The 18,363-nt window shown below is 40.2% G+C and overlaps 1 protein-coding gene across 6 annotated transcripts in view; it reads right to left on the minus strand.

Moving 5' to 3' along the window:
* Positions 1–18,363, minus strand: part of FNDC3A (fibronectin type III domain containing 3A) — a 120,780-nt gene that overhangs the window by 21,725 nt on the left and 80,692 nt on the right. For all 6 annotated transcript variants that reach the window (XM_065053421.1, XM_065053438.1, XM_065053432.1 and 3 more), the window contains 7 exons: positions 12,986–13,143; positions 11,767–11,826; positions 9,292–9,430; positions 8,597–8,650; positions 7,829–7,953; positions 3,411–3,585; positions 2,704–2,790 (listed from right to left, as the gene is read on the minus strand). In XM_065053421.1, coding sequence (XP_064909493.1) covers positions 2,704–2,790; positions 3,411–3,585; positions 7,829–7,953; positions 8,597–8,650; positions 9,292–9,430; positions 11,767–11,826; positions 12,986–13,143 — 798 coding nt within the window. The remainder of the gene's footprint in view (positions 1–2,703; positions 2,791–3,410; positions 3,586–7,828; positions 7,954–8,596; positions 8,651–9,291; positions 9,431–11,766; positions 11,827–12,985; positions 13,144–18,363) is intronic.

Here is an 18,363-nt window from a genome sequence, read left to right on the forward strand (position 1 = left end):
TCTTTATGCCCTTACAAATGAAGTTAAACAGGCACAGTTAGCATTTACGTATTATAATAACGTTTCCAATGGTTATAAAGCTTCTTTCAAAAGCCTTAAGGAATATTACTACTAATTAAGTCTTTCTCCTGTATAATAAAAATTAATGACCTGGTTAAGACAACATTTGTTTCTCCTTTATGCTCTCTGAATGGGTGAACAAAGATTTCTGTTTAGTGTTTCATGAAGAAAAATAGGATATAAGCATTGATTTTTTTTTTTTAATGCCAAACTTAGGATATTTAAGTTAACTATAATACTCTAGTAATGTGTATGATTAACATGTAGATTTACTTTCAAAGGAAAACTACAACCAAATGCTGCAAAATTTAGTTCCAAGGTAATTGGCTGTTCTTTAGTTTAAGTTCATGTGTGGCCGTAACAGTCCTAGCTTGGTACAGTCCTTGAAATACACTATATATTTTAAATTATTTAAATATTAAGTTATGTAGAAAAATCCAAATACTATAAGACTAATACCTACCATAGCCTTTTCTGCTTAAGAAAGTAATTGTATTCAAGAGTGCAAAATATCTGCTATCACTTGAAAAGGATTACTGATACGTTTTAGTGTAATCTCAAAACAAAGCAACCAACCCCTAAACTGCCACCTTTCATATTGCCCAGAGATGCTGTTCTTCAGCAGTTCATAATTCCTCCATATTACATGGTATTCTAGGTGTATGCAAAATAACAGCTATCAACATTTTCCCTTGTAGACCAAGATAAGATCATTCTGACTCTGCTTCATGTTTTTAGCTTTGTTTTGAAAACCATACAACTGTTCAAGAACAGCTTAGAACACAGAACAGCCCAGGTTGGAAGGGACCTGAAAGACAATCTGGTCGAACCCTTCAGGGAAAAGGGAGCCTAGATGAGATCATCTAGCACCCTGTCCAGTTGTGTCTTGAAAGCATCCAGTGACCGGGACTCCACAATGTCCCTGGGGAGGTTGTTCCAATGATGGATTGTTCTCACTGTAAAGAATTTATTTCTTACATAAAGATGAAACCGGTGCAACTTGTACTCATTGCCCCTTGTCCTCTCCATGTGGCTCCCTGTGAAATCAGAGCCTCATTCCTCTTTGTAGGTGCTCTTTAAGTATTCAAAAACTGGTCCCCCTTAAGCCTTCTCCAAGGAGAAAAGACTTAACTCCTTCAATCTTTCCTTACAGGACAGGTTCTCCAGCCCTTTAACCACCTTCATGGCCCTCCTTTGGACCCTCTCCAGTGTGTCTGTGCTTTTTTTGAATAGTGGGGACCAAAACTGGACACAGTATTTTAGGTGTGGCCCGACAAGTGCTGAGTAGAGTGGGGTGATGACATCTCTTACCTCTGCTGGTAACATCCCTGTGGATGCAGCCCAGGATCAGGCATGCCTTGGTTGCTGCAGTGGTGCACTGCTGACTCATGTTCCACTTGTTGTCCACCAGGACTCCCAGATTCCTCTCAGCAAGGCTGCTCCCCAGCCATACAAATCCCAGCCTGTACTGGGCTCTATGGTTACTCTGACTTGTCTTTGTTAAACTTCATACTGTTCTTGCTAGTCTTATCTTCCAGCCTGCCCAGGTCTCTCTGTAAGACAGGTCTCCCTTCTGACACGTCCACCTCATCACTCAGTTTGGCGTTACCAGCAAATGTGGTGAGGATGCCTTCAATCCCAGTGTTTAGATCGCTTGTGAAGATGAACAGTGTGGGGTCCCATAATGACCACTAGGAGACACTAACTGTGACAGCCTGCCAGCCTGAGTAAAAACCACTGATCACCACCCTCCGAGTGTGGCCTGTTTCCCAGTTATCTATTAATCTGCCCAGCCAGTCTCTGTCTTGCCAGTTTGTCCACGAGGTGGCTGTAGGAAACAGTGTCAAATGCTTTGCAGAACTCCAGGTAAACAGAATCCACTGCTCTGCCCAGGTCATCTCAAAGTGCTACTTGGTTGTAGAAGGCGGTCAGATTAGTTAGGCCTGATTTGCCCTTGGTAAATCTGTTTCGGCTTTCCCAATCCCCTGCTTCATTTGGCTTGTAACAGTTTCTGGAATGACTCATTCCATTACTTTCGTGGGGACTGAAGTAAGACTAATGGGCCTGTAGTTTCCTGGGTCCCCTTTTGGGCCCTTCTTGTAGATGGGCATGGTATTTGTCCTCTTCCAGTCATCAGGGATATCCCCTCATCTCCATCACTTTTCAGCACTGAATACTTATTAGAATGGGCTCAGCACATGGTAATATGAATGATTTACTAACTTGGGCTCAGTTCTGTACTGGCGCTGACAAATGTTTTTTGATCAAAGCTGCTCCTTATCCCAATGTGCTTTGAGTCTATCAAAGAACCCTATAGCTACACTAAGTAATATTACCCATTTATATGCAACACAGAAGCCAAATAAAAAAACCCCAGCTGTTAAGAACATTGACTTACAAAGTGGAATTTCAAGATACCTGTAACTACATTATGCTCCTGCAGAGGGAGGTTCTTATTCCTTCTGCAGAGCTGATCAATGAAGAAGGTGTTCAGCTGATAGTTTTAATAGATTAAAACTGTAAGAAATTGGCATCAAATTTTGTTTTCCTTAAAAAAGGGCCCTCCCTACTTCTGAGTCAATCTCAAACTATTAATACTCTGGTGCAAAAAAGCCACAACCCAAATAGATGAAAAAATCTTACCCTAAATTTATATTTTGTACTACGTCTCAAATTCTTCACTGTGTAGGTAAGATCGTCACCATCATATTTTGGCTTGAAACCATATCCCTGCAGAATTAAACAGGATCGTTTGAAACATTATATTTGCAAACCAGACCATGTAACATACTTCATACAAATAAATTATGGTTTCAGACTGTAACTGTTATGCTCCTCTGACAAAGTACTAAGTGTAACTTCATTCTGTAAACACAAGATATTTTCTCTCAAGAGGGGAAAATTAATTAACCATTCTCCAATCAGAAGAGGGGAAAAGAACAGTAAAGAAAAACATATACAGTGTCAACAGAAATTATACCTAAGATTTTCAATGGGTAGAACAGGACTAATTTTAAACCAAAGGTAATGAGGCTGAAATGACATCTGGGGGGACCAAAATTCATGATGCAATTACTTTGATCCAGCTCTTGCAAGGTTTAACTTTCAGATGTAAATTCAGAAAGTTAAAAGTCTTTGGAGGACTGGGGCTTAATCATACTAATAACGATTACTGTCACAATAAAAAGGAAAAAGCTGTGTGGCTTGGTCACAGCAATGACAAGTCATTAGCTTAATTTCAGAAAACACAGTTCTTTATAGACTATTCTATCAAAAGTAAACAGTTACACTTAATACAATAATGTATCAAACATTATAGTCTCTTTTCTTACTAAGTATTGTAAACTTACTGAGTTTTCATCCTCCATCTCTAATATATATGAGATTCCTTCATCTGATGGTGTTCCTGAGGGTTTTGTCCACTGTAGGGATAACCAAGTAACTCCAGCATTCATCAGCAAAGGACTTGCTGGTGTTGTTGGGGCAGTGCCTGAGGTATGATACAGGACTTCTTCACTAAAATCACTGTTTAAAATAGACAGTATGTAAACTAACTAGACACAATAAAGAATACCTAGAAAAACATAATTCTTACTAAACACAGCTATGACAGTTTCTTGGACATGTGTGCAACTGGAAATTGCAAGGTGGTACATGCAGACGACTTGCCCATGAGTCTGTCAGTAACAAAACATTTGATCAAGGTTAACACTGAAAGATTCCTTTGTATGATATAATTACAATGTTTTGCTAATGAAAACATTTTGCTTTTTCATATTATGTCATTCTAAAACAATAGAGCTCTATATGCAATAGTGTACTAATACCACAGTGTCCCTCCTATTCAAAATGAAAACATGAAAACACAAGAGCATACATGGGAAGACCTCAAAAAAATGTTGCTTCCCAGGCAGCAATTATATGCTTCAAGTATCCAGTGAAGTACTAGTTTCTCTAGTGATTCAGAAAATAATAGAATAATAGCCTCATTTAATGTTAAGTTACTTTAAGAGCTGCCAATATGGAAGTCTTATTGCAGAACAAATGAAGCAGAGTGTATGCCAGCCAGCCTCCTAACACAACTGTTAACCTTATCTGATGATACTTAGATACGCCTTGAAGTGAAAATACAAAAAGTCACAAGAAAAGAACTACTGTGAAACAGAGGGATGCAGAAGTCAGTAAACAGGTACTATGTTTTCACAGATGGTCTGACATGTATTCAGCTAGATTCTAAAAAACACCCACCTGTTCTCAGCTGGCATTTATTTGGATATTTACTGCTTCTACATCAGAACTGAAGAAACACAGGCTTACGAGCTAGTTTTTTTTACTGTATAAAACTAACATAAATCTAAGAGCTAGGCGCTACCTCAGTGAACATCAGGAAGCCCTGAAAACAAAATTCTCTGTATGGCTTAAGCAACAGTACCAGTTAAATATCTCATGTGTCAGAACCTGATTTCTGAAAAATCTCAATATAAAGACATCTTGACTTCACTTTCTCTCTCACACAGCCTACGTTATAATAGAAAGCATGCAAAGAGGCTAGACAAATACTAGCTTTAGTCACAACAGATTATTGAAGAAGTCACCTTACACGGAGATATATGGTAAAAAACCCCACACCTTAAAACAATTTCATCTCTTTACTCGACTGACTCACTCCAAAATACACTGAAATCAACTAAGAGAGTTCAGTGATACTCACATTTGAATGACTCTTAAACAGCTCTCTTAGAAAGTACAGTAATGCTATTTATCTTTCAAACAGATTTTATTTTTCCAGGTTTTTTTTAGCCACTGTTTCATGTGTGGTTAGAATTAAACTTAGAAATATGAGTAACTCAAAGATAAAATATCTGTTCCTGTTGATAAAATCATTTAGACAAAATTCTGTCTCCAGACGCCTAACGTTCTCAACATTCTTCATAAGGAATAATCAGGGACTCTACCCTGATAAATATTATTTCAAGAGACATCTTAATTAAATAATATCATAAAGACAATAAAGTGCATCTTTACAAGGCTATGAGATATTGATTTAAAAATCTATTTGGCATGATTTGTTTAAGAAGGGTACTTAACTGATCAGTGCCTTCCACCAGCTTACACTGCAGGCATCTGTAATATGTGCAGGTATTCCTGGATGGGGCATTTGCACTCCGAGGTAAAAGGGCAATAGGAAGACAACCTGAGCACTGGGCCCCGCTTAACTGCCAGCTCACTCCCTGTCTATTTTATTTAACAGTTCTAACCAAATCTCATCGAGACAAAGTCTGGGAGCAACTCAGAGAAGAATTAATTCTAGAAACAAGCTGCAGAAGGCAGTAACATGATAAAGACTGTGTCAGAACACACTGAAAGTCTTTCTAGCCCACTACAGTGTTCTCTGATAGTGGCCCAATCATAGGAACTATGTCTATATTGCACTATATGCAATGCATTCGCACTCCTATGCTTTACACCATCCTTTAACCCTGTCCAAGCAGGTGTTGCTCCCTCAAGCACCTCCTCGTGCCAGCTGAAGGACACACACATACATCCTCTATTTCACGCTATAAAAACACCACTCTGGTGAGCTGCTGCACGATGCTCATATTTCAAACACTAAATTAAAAAAAAAGAAAAAAGCAAAATAGCAATTTTAGGCTGATAGGTAGAGAAGTCCTGTTTTTATGCCACACAGGACCTCAAGGTCCAAGTGCTACTAGGTAGTGTGGACACTGCCAGTCTTCTCTAGAGATGACAAGCCCTGGTAGCGAGATTATCAGACAGCTTTATTGCTTTGCCTGAAGACCAAGAAACATCCCTAAGAACTACTGCACAAAGAAGCATAAGCATAACCTGAGAACCTGTCACTTATCATTTTTTTTTCAAGTTCTTACTCATATATCTACTGAAGTCAGATGTCATTTATTCAAAAAATTCTAAATACAGTATGGTGCTCTATGAATTCTGAAAAGCAGCAATTAAGAACCACATATTCTAAGCATTCAGAAGCTCTAGAACTTCAAAAGGATTCAGCGATATGGTAATATCATATTCTGTCCATTTCCCAGGGTAACAGGAGACTAACAGACACCTTCACAGTATCACAGTATCACAGTATGTTTGGGATTGGAAGGGACCTCAAAAGCTCATCTAGTCCAATCCCCCTGCTGGAGCAGGAATGCCTAGGTGAGGTCGCACAGGAACATGTCCAGGCGGGTTTTGAATGTCTCCAGAGAAGGAGACTCCACAACCTCCCTGGGCAGCCTGTTCCAGTGCTCTGGCACCCTTACTGAGAAGAAGTTTTTTCTCAAATTTAAGCGGAACCTCTTGTGTTCCAGCTTGATCCCATTACCCCTTGTCCTGTCATTGTTGGCCACCGAGAAGAGCCTGGCTCCATCCTCATGGCACTCACCCTTTATATATTTATAAACATTTATGAGGTCCCCCCTTAGTCTCCTCTTCTCCAAACTAAAGAGACCCAGCTCCCTCAGCCTTTCTTCATAAGGGAGGTGCTCCACTCCCTTAATCATCTTCATTGCCCTATGTCCCTTAGATAAAGGGACATACCTGGGCAATGGGACATGGCAGCAGAGAGCACAATACAGATACACCTACAGGTAGCAGGATGGGTGCTGCCAGACTTTGTGTTCCAACAGAGTTACTGACACCTCTTTAGGCTGTTCATCACTAAAACTCTAAATTTAAGGAGAGCTGGTAAGCCCTGGAAACTTGCTACACCAGCTTCAGGAGCTACCGTAGAGCTAGCCCCATGTTGGACCTCCTTGGACCCAAGCGCAGCAGAGAACGTGGCAGGAGGTGCCCTCTGCTCAGCACAACAGCAGCATGAGGACTGGACCATTTCAACTACTCCATTCTGGCCATTCGGCTGAGTCGCTTATCTTTTTGCATGATCCCCAGAATTTTAGAAGTGCTTATTACATCAGACACAAAAGCCTATTACAAGTATGAGCAGAAGAAAACACGTCCAAGGTAACAAGTTCAGTGTAGGTCTACAAAGACTGAAGCTAAAAGCCAGCATAGCCTGGGCTGATTTCACATGAGAGCAGCCAGGTTGTCTGTGCCATGCTTGTATTCCTCATTCTAGGGGCATTGTGTACAAATGTCTGAGCAGGCTGTTCAGGAAATGAGGCTGAGTCTGGGAGAAGTAGCTGCACTATCTGCTTCTAAGAGGGGCTGAGATTTGTAGCATTTCTATGGCAAGCACGCACATACCTAGTGGTTGTAGTATGTAGCCATATCATGCCTGGACAAAATGCATTATGCTGGGAATCAAAGAATAGCTGAGGTTGGAAGGGATTTCTGCAGGTCATCTTGTCTAAACTCCTGTGCTCAAGCAGGGTCCAGTGGTTCACTGGACACAAGTAAACTGTAAACCAAACAATCCAGCCACATACTGTGATTAACTATGCAGCTGGACTAGATGATCACTGTAGGTCCCTTTCCTGTGTGATCTACTCTATGTGAACCTGCTTTAGCAGGTGGCTTGGACTATATTGGGGTGTCAAACTCATTTTCACCCCCCCCCGGCTCGGGGTGAAAATGAGTTTGACACCCTTGGACTAGATGATCTCCAGAGGTCCCTTCCAACCCCAACCATCCTGTGATTCTATGATTCCAAATGAATTATTCTATATTCCAATTTATTCCAGCTGGACAGAAGACTTGTTTCTTTAAATGGCATCATATGTTTTTCCCAAACAAGCACACACACGCATATGCATTTCATATTTGTGTATATAATAGTAGTATTTACCTCATTCCCATGTCATTTTTGGCTGCTAGCCTAAAGGTGTACCCCATTGCTGGTGATAGTTTAGTAATCCTATACTGCTTCTGTTGGCCATAATAACACTGGCAAAACTCTCCATTTCCTTTTCCCTAAAAAGGAATTACATTAATCATATTATTCACCCTATTACATATGTGTCCATCAATTAAACTAACACACAAACATGACGTAAATTCATGAACTGAAACAAAATATAACTCAATCTCCCATATAGTGCACTAGTAGTACATATATTTAGTAGGTAGCAGCATATATGTAACTTTGTATACATATTGAATTAGAGCCTTTTTTCTTTCCTATCCACTTCCCAGCTCCACAGGGTTGGAAGGAAAAGCCATGAAACTTCTGCAGCTCTGCCATCTCAGGGCAGCTCTCCAGGTAGGGACTGGAAGATGCTTGCAGGGGTATAGCAAATCTGCCCCCTTTGTACAAAAGAAAGACTGTTACAGGAGAGTGATCCTTCAGTGTCAGCTCTTGAGAGAAGTATTGTACTACAGGTGAAAAAAATACTTTTAAGAGTGGCAGAATAATGTAATTGGGAATTTCCTGTTATGTTATGTTCCCCAAGAAAAAAATTGGGCAATAACCATGATTTCATAATTACTTCAGGAATTGAATATTTCTCACATGCCTCTAGACAGAAGTCATAATTTTCATACCACTTGCTGTGCAGAGTCACATACAGCTACTTTAAAAAACCCCACAAAATTAAAAATGAAATAATTTGCTTACTTCATCCCATTCTAAAAGGTAACTGTGGATTTTAGAACCATTATCACAAGATGCCTGCAACAGGAAAATAAGAAAATTAGAGCTCCAACTGGTTACAAGACCACTTAAGTAAAAAATGTATGCATAGGTCAACTTATGACACGACAAGTGCAGGGCAAATGATGCTCCCCTTATATGGGTGTTCCATTTGCAAAGACAGTCCTAGCTCAGTCTCCATCCAATGAGTGTTTATCATGTTTCTGGTTTTGTTTTGTAATTTAGACCTCGAAAAAGTATTCTGGCAGCACTATAAAATGCTACAGAATTTTTCTGTGCAGCTAGATTGCAGGTCTGCTTAAATGTCAGTCTTTCCAGACCACTTCATTTGCTTTGTGCAAATAAGCTGATATTCAGTACAGAGAGCAGGAACGGGTTCCACAGTACAGCAGAGGACTGGAACTCAAACCACTATCTCGCATTAGAGCTCAGTAACTTTATCTACAAAGGCTTCTTGCTTTTATGGGAATCTCTCTTTTTACTGAAGTCCGTATTTAACACAGTACACATACTGTACTGCTCCGTCACAGAACTGTGACTGAAACTAGTGTGTTTGACAAAAATTTTCCATTTCAACAAACTGGCATTTTATTGACAAATCTGAAACAATTATGAAGAGTTTAAAATATTTATTTCAACAGTTTTAAAACAATTCTTACCTTCCACTGCAGAGTAAGAGAATTTTTGGTCCGATTAGTTATCCTAGGCAGATTTGGAGTATCAGGTTCACAACTCAATGTGGTAAAACTCTCTGCTTCTGAAGGGCTCCCCTTTACACAGTTGCATTCTACTTGGACTCTAAAGTAGAAAAGAGCCAATAACATTTTGCTTCAAAATCTGTACATACAGTTTCTAAAGAAAATTGAGTATTCAGAACTAAATTGCTGCCCTGCTACCTCAATATTAAAACATCACTCTTATAAATAAATAACCGGTTGAAGCATCTTGGTCAATAGAAGTAATGCAAGAGTCCTTTACTTTGGATGTACGTCATTACCATCAGTCAGTTTTAGTCTCACAATTACATTTGAAATATGTCTGTTATTTGCTGTACTTTGGGAAATAATGGTAACATCTTGCAGGCTCATTATCTCTTGCAGACATATTAACTGATATTATGAATAATTCTTCTGCAAGTACTTTCATCAGTTGAGCACAATGGAGCTGTTGATACATTTTCAGAGTACCTTCTGCGCTGCATCAAGACCTTGCTGAATCTGTTCACCCTGTCCTTTCCTTTAGGAAGGCTACAAATTAACTCTTCACGTACTTCAGAAGAGTGAATTCTTACTTCTGTCTTTAAGACAAATGTCTTTTCTAATAGCTTTTCTCCAAAATTAAGTAAAGCATCATTATCTGGCCTCCCCCTGTGCTCTGCCACTGCACCCTCCTCAGCTGTTTGGCCATGCCTTGTCTCCTCCTTGGGTGAACCTGCACATTTACTTTCTTCTGATTCATCTGCTCCTTTAAAAGAAAAAACCAGAACCCCTAAAACCATTTCCCTCCAATCACTGGCGTAAGATGTAGGCTGTCTGCTTATGAAGATGTGAAAGTCCCTGTACTTTCTTGCTGCATGAACAGCAAGTCACAGGAAATTTGGCTTTGCAGATTTCATGTACAGGGCAAGGGAAACATTTGAACAGTGACTAATATTGCACACAAAGATGTTTGTCCTTGCATAGAGTTGCAAATATGTAATTAGTCAGTTATCTCTCTAGTTCAGTTTTCATTGATTTTGGGCAGTGTCTGCACTGGCAGAATTTTGTTTAACTCCTAGTTCAGGAAGAGCTTAGATGGCCAAGTCATCTATGGCCATGCATTCTCTACAATGATCAGAATTAAGTAAGAAAGAGTTTGAATGTATCCTGATAAAAAAAGGATGTAGATAGGAAAAAAAAATCCTAGGTTCTGACCTTCTGTGCATTTTCAACTCAAACATCATTGGGTAAAGTGTATAAACACTACTAAAAATAGGAACAAAATCACAGGTAAACACTTGCATAGGAAGAGCTTTGCGTCCATTTATCATTCGTCCTTCTCCCAAAGCTGTGCTGCAGGCCATATAGTGGCCCAAATTAAATGGTGTGTGATGAAGAACAGGAAAACCCTTTTCTGCTTCTGCTTTGGCAATGAGGACAATACCCTGCGAAACAGCACCAGGAGGTACAGACCCCTCACACTGACAACCAGGAATTTAGCTCTCCCATGTGAGCAAAAGCTAGTCAAAAGACACACACAACAGAAACCATCCTCCTCCCCTCTGCTGATGTTGCAAAGCTCATGTGGAAAGAGGCACAGCTTTTCTGACTTGGATCCTTACTCAGACACACTTCTGTTCCCTGTGTTTCCTACTAGCTGTCTCTAAATTGGTTCCCTGGTCAGTCAGTACTCAGGAGTCTTGGGGTTCTCCAGGCAGTCATGAGAGGCAAATCCTTCACATACCGTATATTCAGTCATTTCTGAAGTTGCACTCTCCACTTGCAATTATTTCTTGAAAAGGCAGTACTTTTAGGGTGGCTTTCACAATGTTATGTATTTATAAACTTGTATTCATACCATTTGTTTTAAACCAAGAAATAAGACAACCCTCCAATATGTAAAAAACAAGGGAAGAAGAACACCTAACCACATCTTTCCAATCCTATGTTATTTCTTCAGTAGGACATAGTGAAACAGCAAATTCTGCTAGAAGGGCAGAATTACATTGAGCTGGGGGCCTATTTAGTAATGTATACGGGGTCAGATTCACTGGTCTGCTGAAGCAAAGTGAAAGCAGCATAACCCAACTCTCAGGTGGCCAGCGGTGAGCACGTTCCTGGGCCAGGAACATCCCTCTGCCGCTTCTGGGAAACTGAGAAAGCAAGTGACACCTGTGCTTGGCTCAAGGGACAGAAAAACGTCACTGTTCTGGCACAACATGAGAAGTAAAGAGCACAGATGCTGGATGAGGACGCATCGATCTTGTGCTCTCCAAAATGGACTGAGTGGTCGGCTAAGCCAAAGATGTTGGTTTGTGACTGAAATGAGGGTGAGATGTGGTAAAGAATCTCTGAAGACTTAGGCAAATCCACAGATCCAACGAAACTTTTGAAGCATTTGAACTGAATTTAATGAAGAGAGGAGGAGATACTCACTTTGCATGGTAATCAGTTGCTGGCCTGAGATCATTCACAGTAACTTTATTTTCTTCTCCACTGGAAAGAGATATGATTCCGCTTAATACACTGTTTCAGAATCCCATACATTTATAAAAAGGCATACATCATCTAACCCATCCACCTTCTAAGAAATAATTTGCTAACAGTTTGTTTCTGTTGCTAAATACAGTAAAGTGAAAATGCATTTATCTTTTAATTTTAGGGGCTTCTCGCATTTGATTCCTGTTGTTTTGCCCTGTTTTTTCGTTGTTGCTCTGTTTCTTTGTTTGAAGAACAATTATTTTCCTTTCTAGTCAGTAAGATCAGCTGCATGTGTAGGCATGTATTTTATTATACCAAAACCACTGAAGTACTGGGGCCTTCAGAAGCTCAGTTCAACCCTGCAAAAACAATTCCCTGAAACTATACATGATGGCGTATACCTACTTGTTAGAGCCCAGTAAACAGAAAAGTCACCTCAGTGACATCTAATAGTCTGCTTTTACTGACATCAGATTACATTAGCAAAGCTCATTTCTTTTCCTGTAAGCTTCTAAGACAGGGATATCCAGCTTCTGTTTCATGTACTACTATGAAATCCGTAGAAAGTAACTAAGATAAACTAGCTAAATACAAATATTTATAATTATCAGAGTGCTCATTACCCTTAATGGTGAATTTTGTTATATTTCTCCAAGTTGCAAAAGAATGATTGAAAACCATTGTATTAGGAATGAAACAATTGAAGAGTTTTGTTTTGCTGCTGCTAGAGGTGTGTTCTGTGTGAATGTCCTTACTTTATTTCATATCTTAAGACTGTCTCTTACCAAGAGCATTTTCAGGGAAGGGAGGGATAAACGTATTGGGAGCAGAAGCACGTGCTGAGGTAAATGCAAATACAATTTGTGTTTCTCACTACCTGTATATCTCACTAACTGAGAACCCATAATTTCTAGTGCAGATGGTTGAAATGCAGCTAAGTTATATTAAAACATACTTCCAACATGTAAGAACAAAGTCTCTAAATTCTAATTGATTCTGGAGACTTCACTATTAAAACAGAACCAATTTTACTGAAAAAGTAGTTTGTTTCTAAAGAGAAGTTGCACAAAACTGCTAATTACTTAAATCTCTGGACAACAGGGAGATTTTTAAAGAGGTTTTAAGCCACATAATTCAATACAACAGCAATTAAATTAAAATAATGAATACATACACATATACAGTTTTGTACTTTCCATCTTTTCCGGTATTTGAAATCAGTACTTCGTAAGTATAAACATCTGGTATGTCATTCTTGTCAGCATCTTCTCTGGTATCACTGGATGGAGGGGACCACGTAAGCAGTGCTGTCCTTGCCTGAATGTCTGACACCTGTAGAAATACAACTTTGAGACCTCTGCCATTTAAACGCTGTTGTATATAAATGTTGCTTTGCCACATAGGACCAAATAAAAGAGAAGAAAGTCATACAGCATTAGCATATTAGAGCATTTATACTAATAGCTGCTAATTAGTTTTTACAGATGAAATCAATCTGCAAATCTAAGAAATTTCGTGAGAAAACTGCAATCCTAGGATGCAGGGCAGAGTGCAAGCAAACTTCAAAGTAATGAATGCCACCTAGTGGGCTACATAAAAATTACTGTATCATTTATGATGGCAAGCACGTATTGTGAATCAGTCATTTTATTAAATGACAATGTTTCAGACTTCTTTTTTTTCATGACCGGTACTATCATTTTTTTTAATACCTTCTTGCTGACTTGGTTATGAAATATATTATATATATATAGAAGCTCAGGAATTTCTCAAAAATGCCTGGCATTACTGTAGCAGGTACATAAACAAACTGGGCTTTGGGCATTTAATTATGACTGCGACAAGTAGACTCTCCCACTAGATTAGAACCTATTTGGTTAACTACCCAGCATTTTTTTTTTAAATCAGAATATTAATAGGGATACAATTACCTGAGGCTCTAATCTAGTACTCTGTTAGCCAACACAATATTAGAACATATGTTTTGACCTCAGGCGCTTGCGATGAAGGCATGCTCACAACGTACATGTGCATATACATACATATATATGGGCAACAACCTAAAGAACTCCCATGGTGGCGTTTGCCTGCACAGCCCACCCTTTACAGAAAGGCCTGGCTAACAGCAGTTGCAGTGACAGAAATGTGAACATAAACTGTGTGTGAATGCAATACCTCCCACTGTCTGAGAAGCGTTTGCCCCTGCAGATTCATTGTGCTGAAGACAGTGACCCACCAGTGGGGAATTACAAAGACACTTCTGAAACGAGGAAGGAATCAGCTTCAGAAGAACAAAAGCACTATGAAAATTCATGACAGGGATAAAAGATGCTGGAGCCCATTGGAGAAATGATCAAAACTCAACCCGACAACGCAAGAAACCACCCCGCCAGCATTGCTGCCTCCATCCACCCTCCCCGTCGGATGCCACGACAGCTGCAGCCCAGCTGGTGCGACAGCAGTTTGGGAGGGGAGCAGGCAGGGACCCACAGCTGGGGTGGGCACATGCGACCTGCTCAGGAGCTTTCTCACCAGCCTGTGCATTAGCAGACTGCAGGGAACAACACATTTTAGGAAACAAAACAGTTACAGACAAAAGTAAAGCACCCACTTCTCCCCCTGAAGATGTGCAGTTTTGGGAGCACCCACACTCCCAGAAGAGCAAGGGGCTGGGGATGCTCATATTTCTGTAGGTGAGTGCATGGGTGTGTGCATGTGATTACAAATTTTTAGAATCCATTACAGAAGGAACTCTAAATATTTGTGGGTATTTATTAATATTGAAAGTCTGCCATTGTGGTTTATGTGTTGCACGTACTATTTCCAATCATTTCATAACAAAATAGAAAACACATGATATGGAATTAGTAGTTTTACAACATAACTGTAACATATATCTATTTTGGGAATTGTCGCTTTTGGAATTCTATTACCAGAGTACCAGAATTAAAATGCTATCTTCACAACTAGAGCTCTTAAATTGATATCTACTGAACCAAAAACCTGAAAGGTTCAACTTTGAGAATGAAGAAGAGGAAGAAACTTATTGATAATAGTAGGAAAATTAAAGTAGGAAAAGTAGGAAAATTAAAAAGCAGGAAAATTAAACAAGATGAATGTCAATGTCTTGAAAATAATGTCACTAGGCCCTTACATGCTAACAGGACTGTACATCACGTCCTGAAATAGATCTAATACTAGCAAGATTACCCACTGAAGTTCTTGGAAAAACAGTTCAAAGTTTGGCAAGGGAAATTCCACTATGATCTTGATGCAGTCACAAATTCCACTAATACTAACTACAATTACCTCAGTACAATTCTACCATTTCTGAAAGTCTTCAGAGTTGCGGGAAGCATCTGGGGTGGTAGAAGCTCCCTCTCAGACAATCTTAGTTCCACCCTCCTGGGCTGCAGAAAAATGGCAGGGCACACAGAAGAAATGAGTGCAGCTTCCTGAAGGACTACTATGCTTCAGGAGTAGTAGGTCCACTGTAAGATTATCTATTCCTATGTTTAGCTACCTTATTTTTTGTGGACAAGGGAAGAGTTACAGACATCATCTATCTGGACTTCCGTAAGGCCTTTCGACATGGTCCCCCACAGCATCCTTCTCTCTATATTGGAGAAATATGGATTTGATGGGTGGACTGTTCAGTGGATGAGAAACTGGTTGGATGGTCGCATACAGAGGGTAGTGGTCAATGGCTCAATGTCCAGATGGACATCAGTGACAAGTGGTGTCCCTCAGGGGTCCATACTGGGACCAGTACTGTGTAATAACTTCATCAGTGAAACAGACAGTGCACTCTCAGCAAGTCTGTGGATGACATGAAGCTGAGTGGTGCAGCTGACATGCTGAGGGACAGGATCCCATCCAGAGGGACCTGGACAAGCTCGAGAAGTGGGCCCATGCAAACCTCATGAGGTTCAACAAGGCCAAGTGCAAGGTCCTGCACCTGAGTCAGGGCAACCCCCAATATCAACAGAGCCTGGGGGATGAAGGGATTGAGAGCAGGCCTGTGAAGAAGGACTTGGGGGCACTGGGGGATGAAAAATTGGACATGAGCCGGCAATGTGTGCTCACAGCCCAGAAAGCCAATTGTATTTTGGGCTGCAACAAAAGCAGCGTGGGCAGCAGGTCAAGGAAGGTGATTCTGCCCCTCTGCTCTGGTGAGACCCCACTTGGAGTCCTGTGTCCAGCTCAGGAGCCTCAGTACAGGAAAGACATGGACCTGTTGGAGAGGGGCCAGAGGAGGGACATGAAATGATCAGAGGGCTGGAACAGTTCTGCTGTGAGGACAGGCTGAGAGAGTTGGGGTTGTTCAGCCTGGAGAAGAGAAAGCTCCGGGGAGTCCTTATTGCAGCTTTTCAACACTTCAAGGGGGCTTATACAAAAAACATGGGCAGATTTTTTAGCAGGGCCTGTTGCAACAGGACAATGGATAATGATTTTAAACTAAAAGAGGATAGACCTAGACTAGATACAAAAAGGGTATCAAAACACTGGCCCAGGTTGCCCACAGAGGTGGTAGATGCCCCATCCCTGGAGACATTCCAGGCCAGGCTGGACGGGGCTCTGAGCAACCTGATCTAGTTGAAGATGTCCCTGCTCATTGCAGGGGGTTGGACTCGATGACATTTAAAGGTCCCTTCCAACACAAACTATTCTGTGATTCCACGATTTTTAACAGTTGGAAATTTTTCCTTAATATCCAGGCAGCATTTCTCTTACTACCAGCTAAGCCTACCTGCCCTAGCCACCATGGTGTTGAACATTAGATCTTCTCTTCCTTTCTGCAGTTGTTTCTTATGTATCTGAAGACTGTTAGCATTTGTTTCTCGCCTCACTTATCCAAATCTCCAATCATTCTGACTGTTTTCCTTGCCTCCTACTGTTTCATTGTCTTTAGTGCTTTGTCCAGAACTGTACAAAACATCCCATCTAATGCTTTACTAATGTCAAACTGCAGACTTGACAGATTACATTTCTCTTCATACATCTTAGTTTATCTACTTTTACACTGGAGAAGTAATGCAGTTGGTATGAGTGAAAGGTGGCATTATATCTTATTGGAACGTTAAAAGATCAAAGGTCTCAACTGTTCACTACACAGAGAATAGGAAGAGTGGGAGATTAAAGGCAACATTACAGAGTAAGAGACAACTCAGAGGGCTTTGACAAGTAAAATGAAACCCACAGTATTAGTGGAAATCATTATATACCAACAAGTATAAACAGAGAACAGGGTGAAATATTCTTTAAGTCTCTGGCTGGAGGAAAAATTGTTATCCTCAGTTACTCCCCCAGGGCTATGTTTGTTGTTCAACTCACAAAAACCTTCCATAAGACTTCTACAATAACAGATGACAACTGTTAGCACAGTAACTATAACACAATGAAGCAGTATTTTGTACCAAACTAAAAATGAGAGACTATGTAGGTTGTTCTCATTGTTTTACTTTGTGTAATCAGAGTTATGTGACTAAAGAATATTATGAAGAGCTGAAGCTTTGCTGTGGTCAGTTTGCCAAAGCTTAAAAGCAACAGTCAGTGGAACTGAACTTGATCAGAAATGCAAACTGAAAAGTATTTGCAGAAGCTGGAAATTAAGGACAACCTTGTGGTACATAAAAGCTGTAATGTACAAAAGCTATATATATAAATCCTGTATACGTACATGCACACACATGCCTATGGGGAGAAGGAATAAATGTTAGCCAGTAAGCTACAGTTTAACAGAATGTATAGGACAATTTAAAAGAGTTGATGAAACAAAAACAGGTAATAAGATTAAACACAAAAATATATTAAAAGAAAAAATCTATCAGGAAATCTCGAAGTCAGGCACTGCTCTGTTATTGGTGGATGTAGAAGTTACAACTGTAAAATGTAACATGAGAAAGAAAAAAAGCATATAACAGTCATTTCCATCCCACATTTGCAACAAGTCAGAAATCCATATCCATCTCATGTAACTCTTGCTGGACCAGAAAATTTACAATCCATGCCAGTCACTGGCACCATAGATGGTACCCCATGAAACTAGATGGTCTGCAATAAACCAGGTAGTCAGGTTAAACCACTGGTTCCCTGTCAGCAATGTACACTTACATTAAACCAGGAAGCTCCAAGAAACCAAGCCTAAACTAGTAAGCCCTGCTGAGGAGCACTTGGGAGTGAATGACTTATGGAGTAAGTGTTAAGAGGCAGGTACCAAAGGACCTACGAGAAGGTGCTCATGGGTAGAAGAACAGAACCGAAGTTAAATCACTTAACTCTCTGGAAGGTATAAATACTGGAAATAATTTCCAACCCTGTTCCTTGAACACCTGAATCCCCCTGACGCTGCTACCTTCTTCATTTCTGCAAACCCAGAGAATGGGGTGGGGAACTGTGGGGTCCACAGAAATACAGCTTGTGTGTGAGGGGTCAGTAAAGAAGACAGGTAGTAGGAGTGGGACTGAGTAATATAAAGGTTTTTCTCCTGGACCTACACTATATATGATGGTACATATTCTATAAAGTTCTGGAGCTTTTCAGTAAATTCAC

Source organism: Columba livia, chromosome 1 (assembly GCF_036013475.1).
Source record: "Columba livia isolate bColLiv1 breed racing homer chromosome 1, bColLiv1.pat.W.v2, whole genome shotgun sequence".
In the NCBI taxonomy this organism is placed as follows: domain Eukaryota; kingdom Metazoa; phylum Chordata; class Aves; order Columbiformes; family Columbidae; genus Columba; species Columba livia.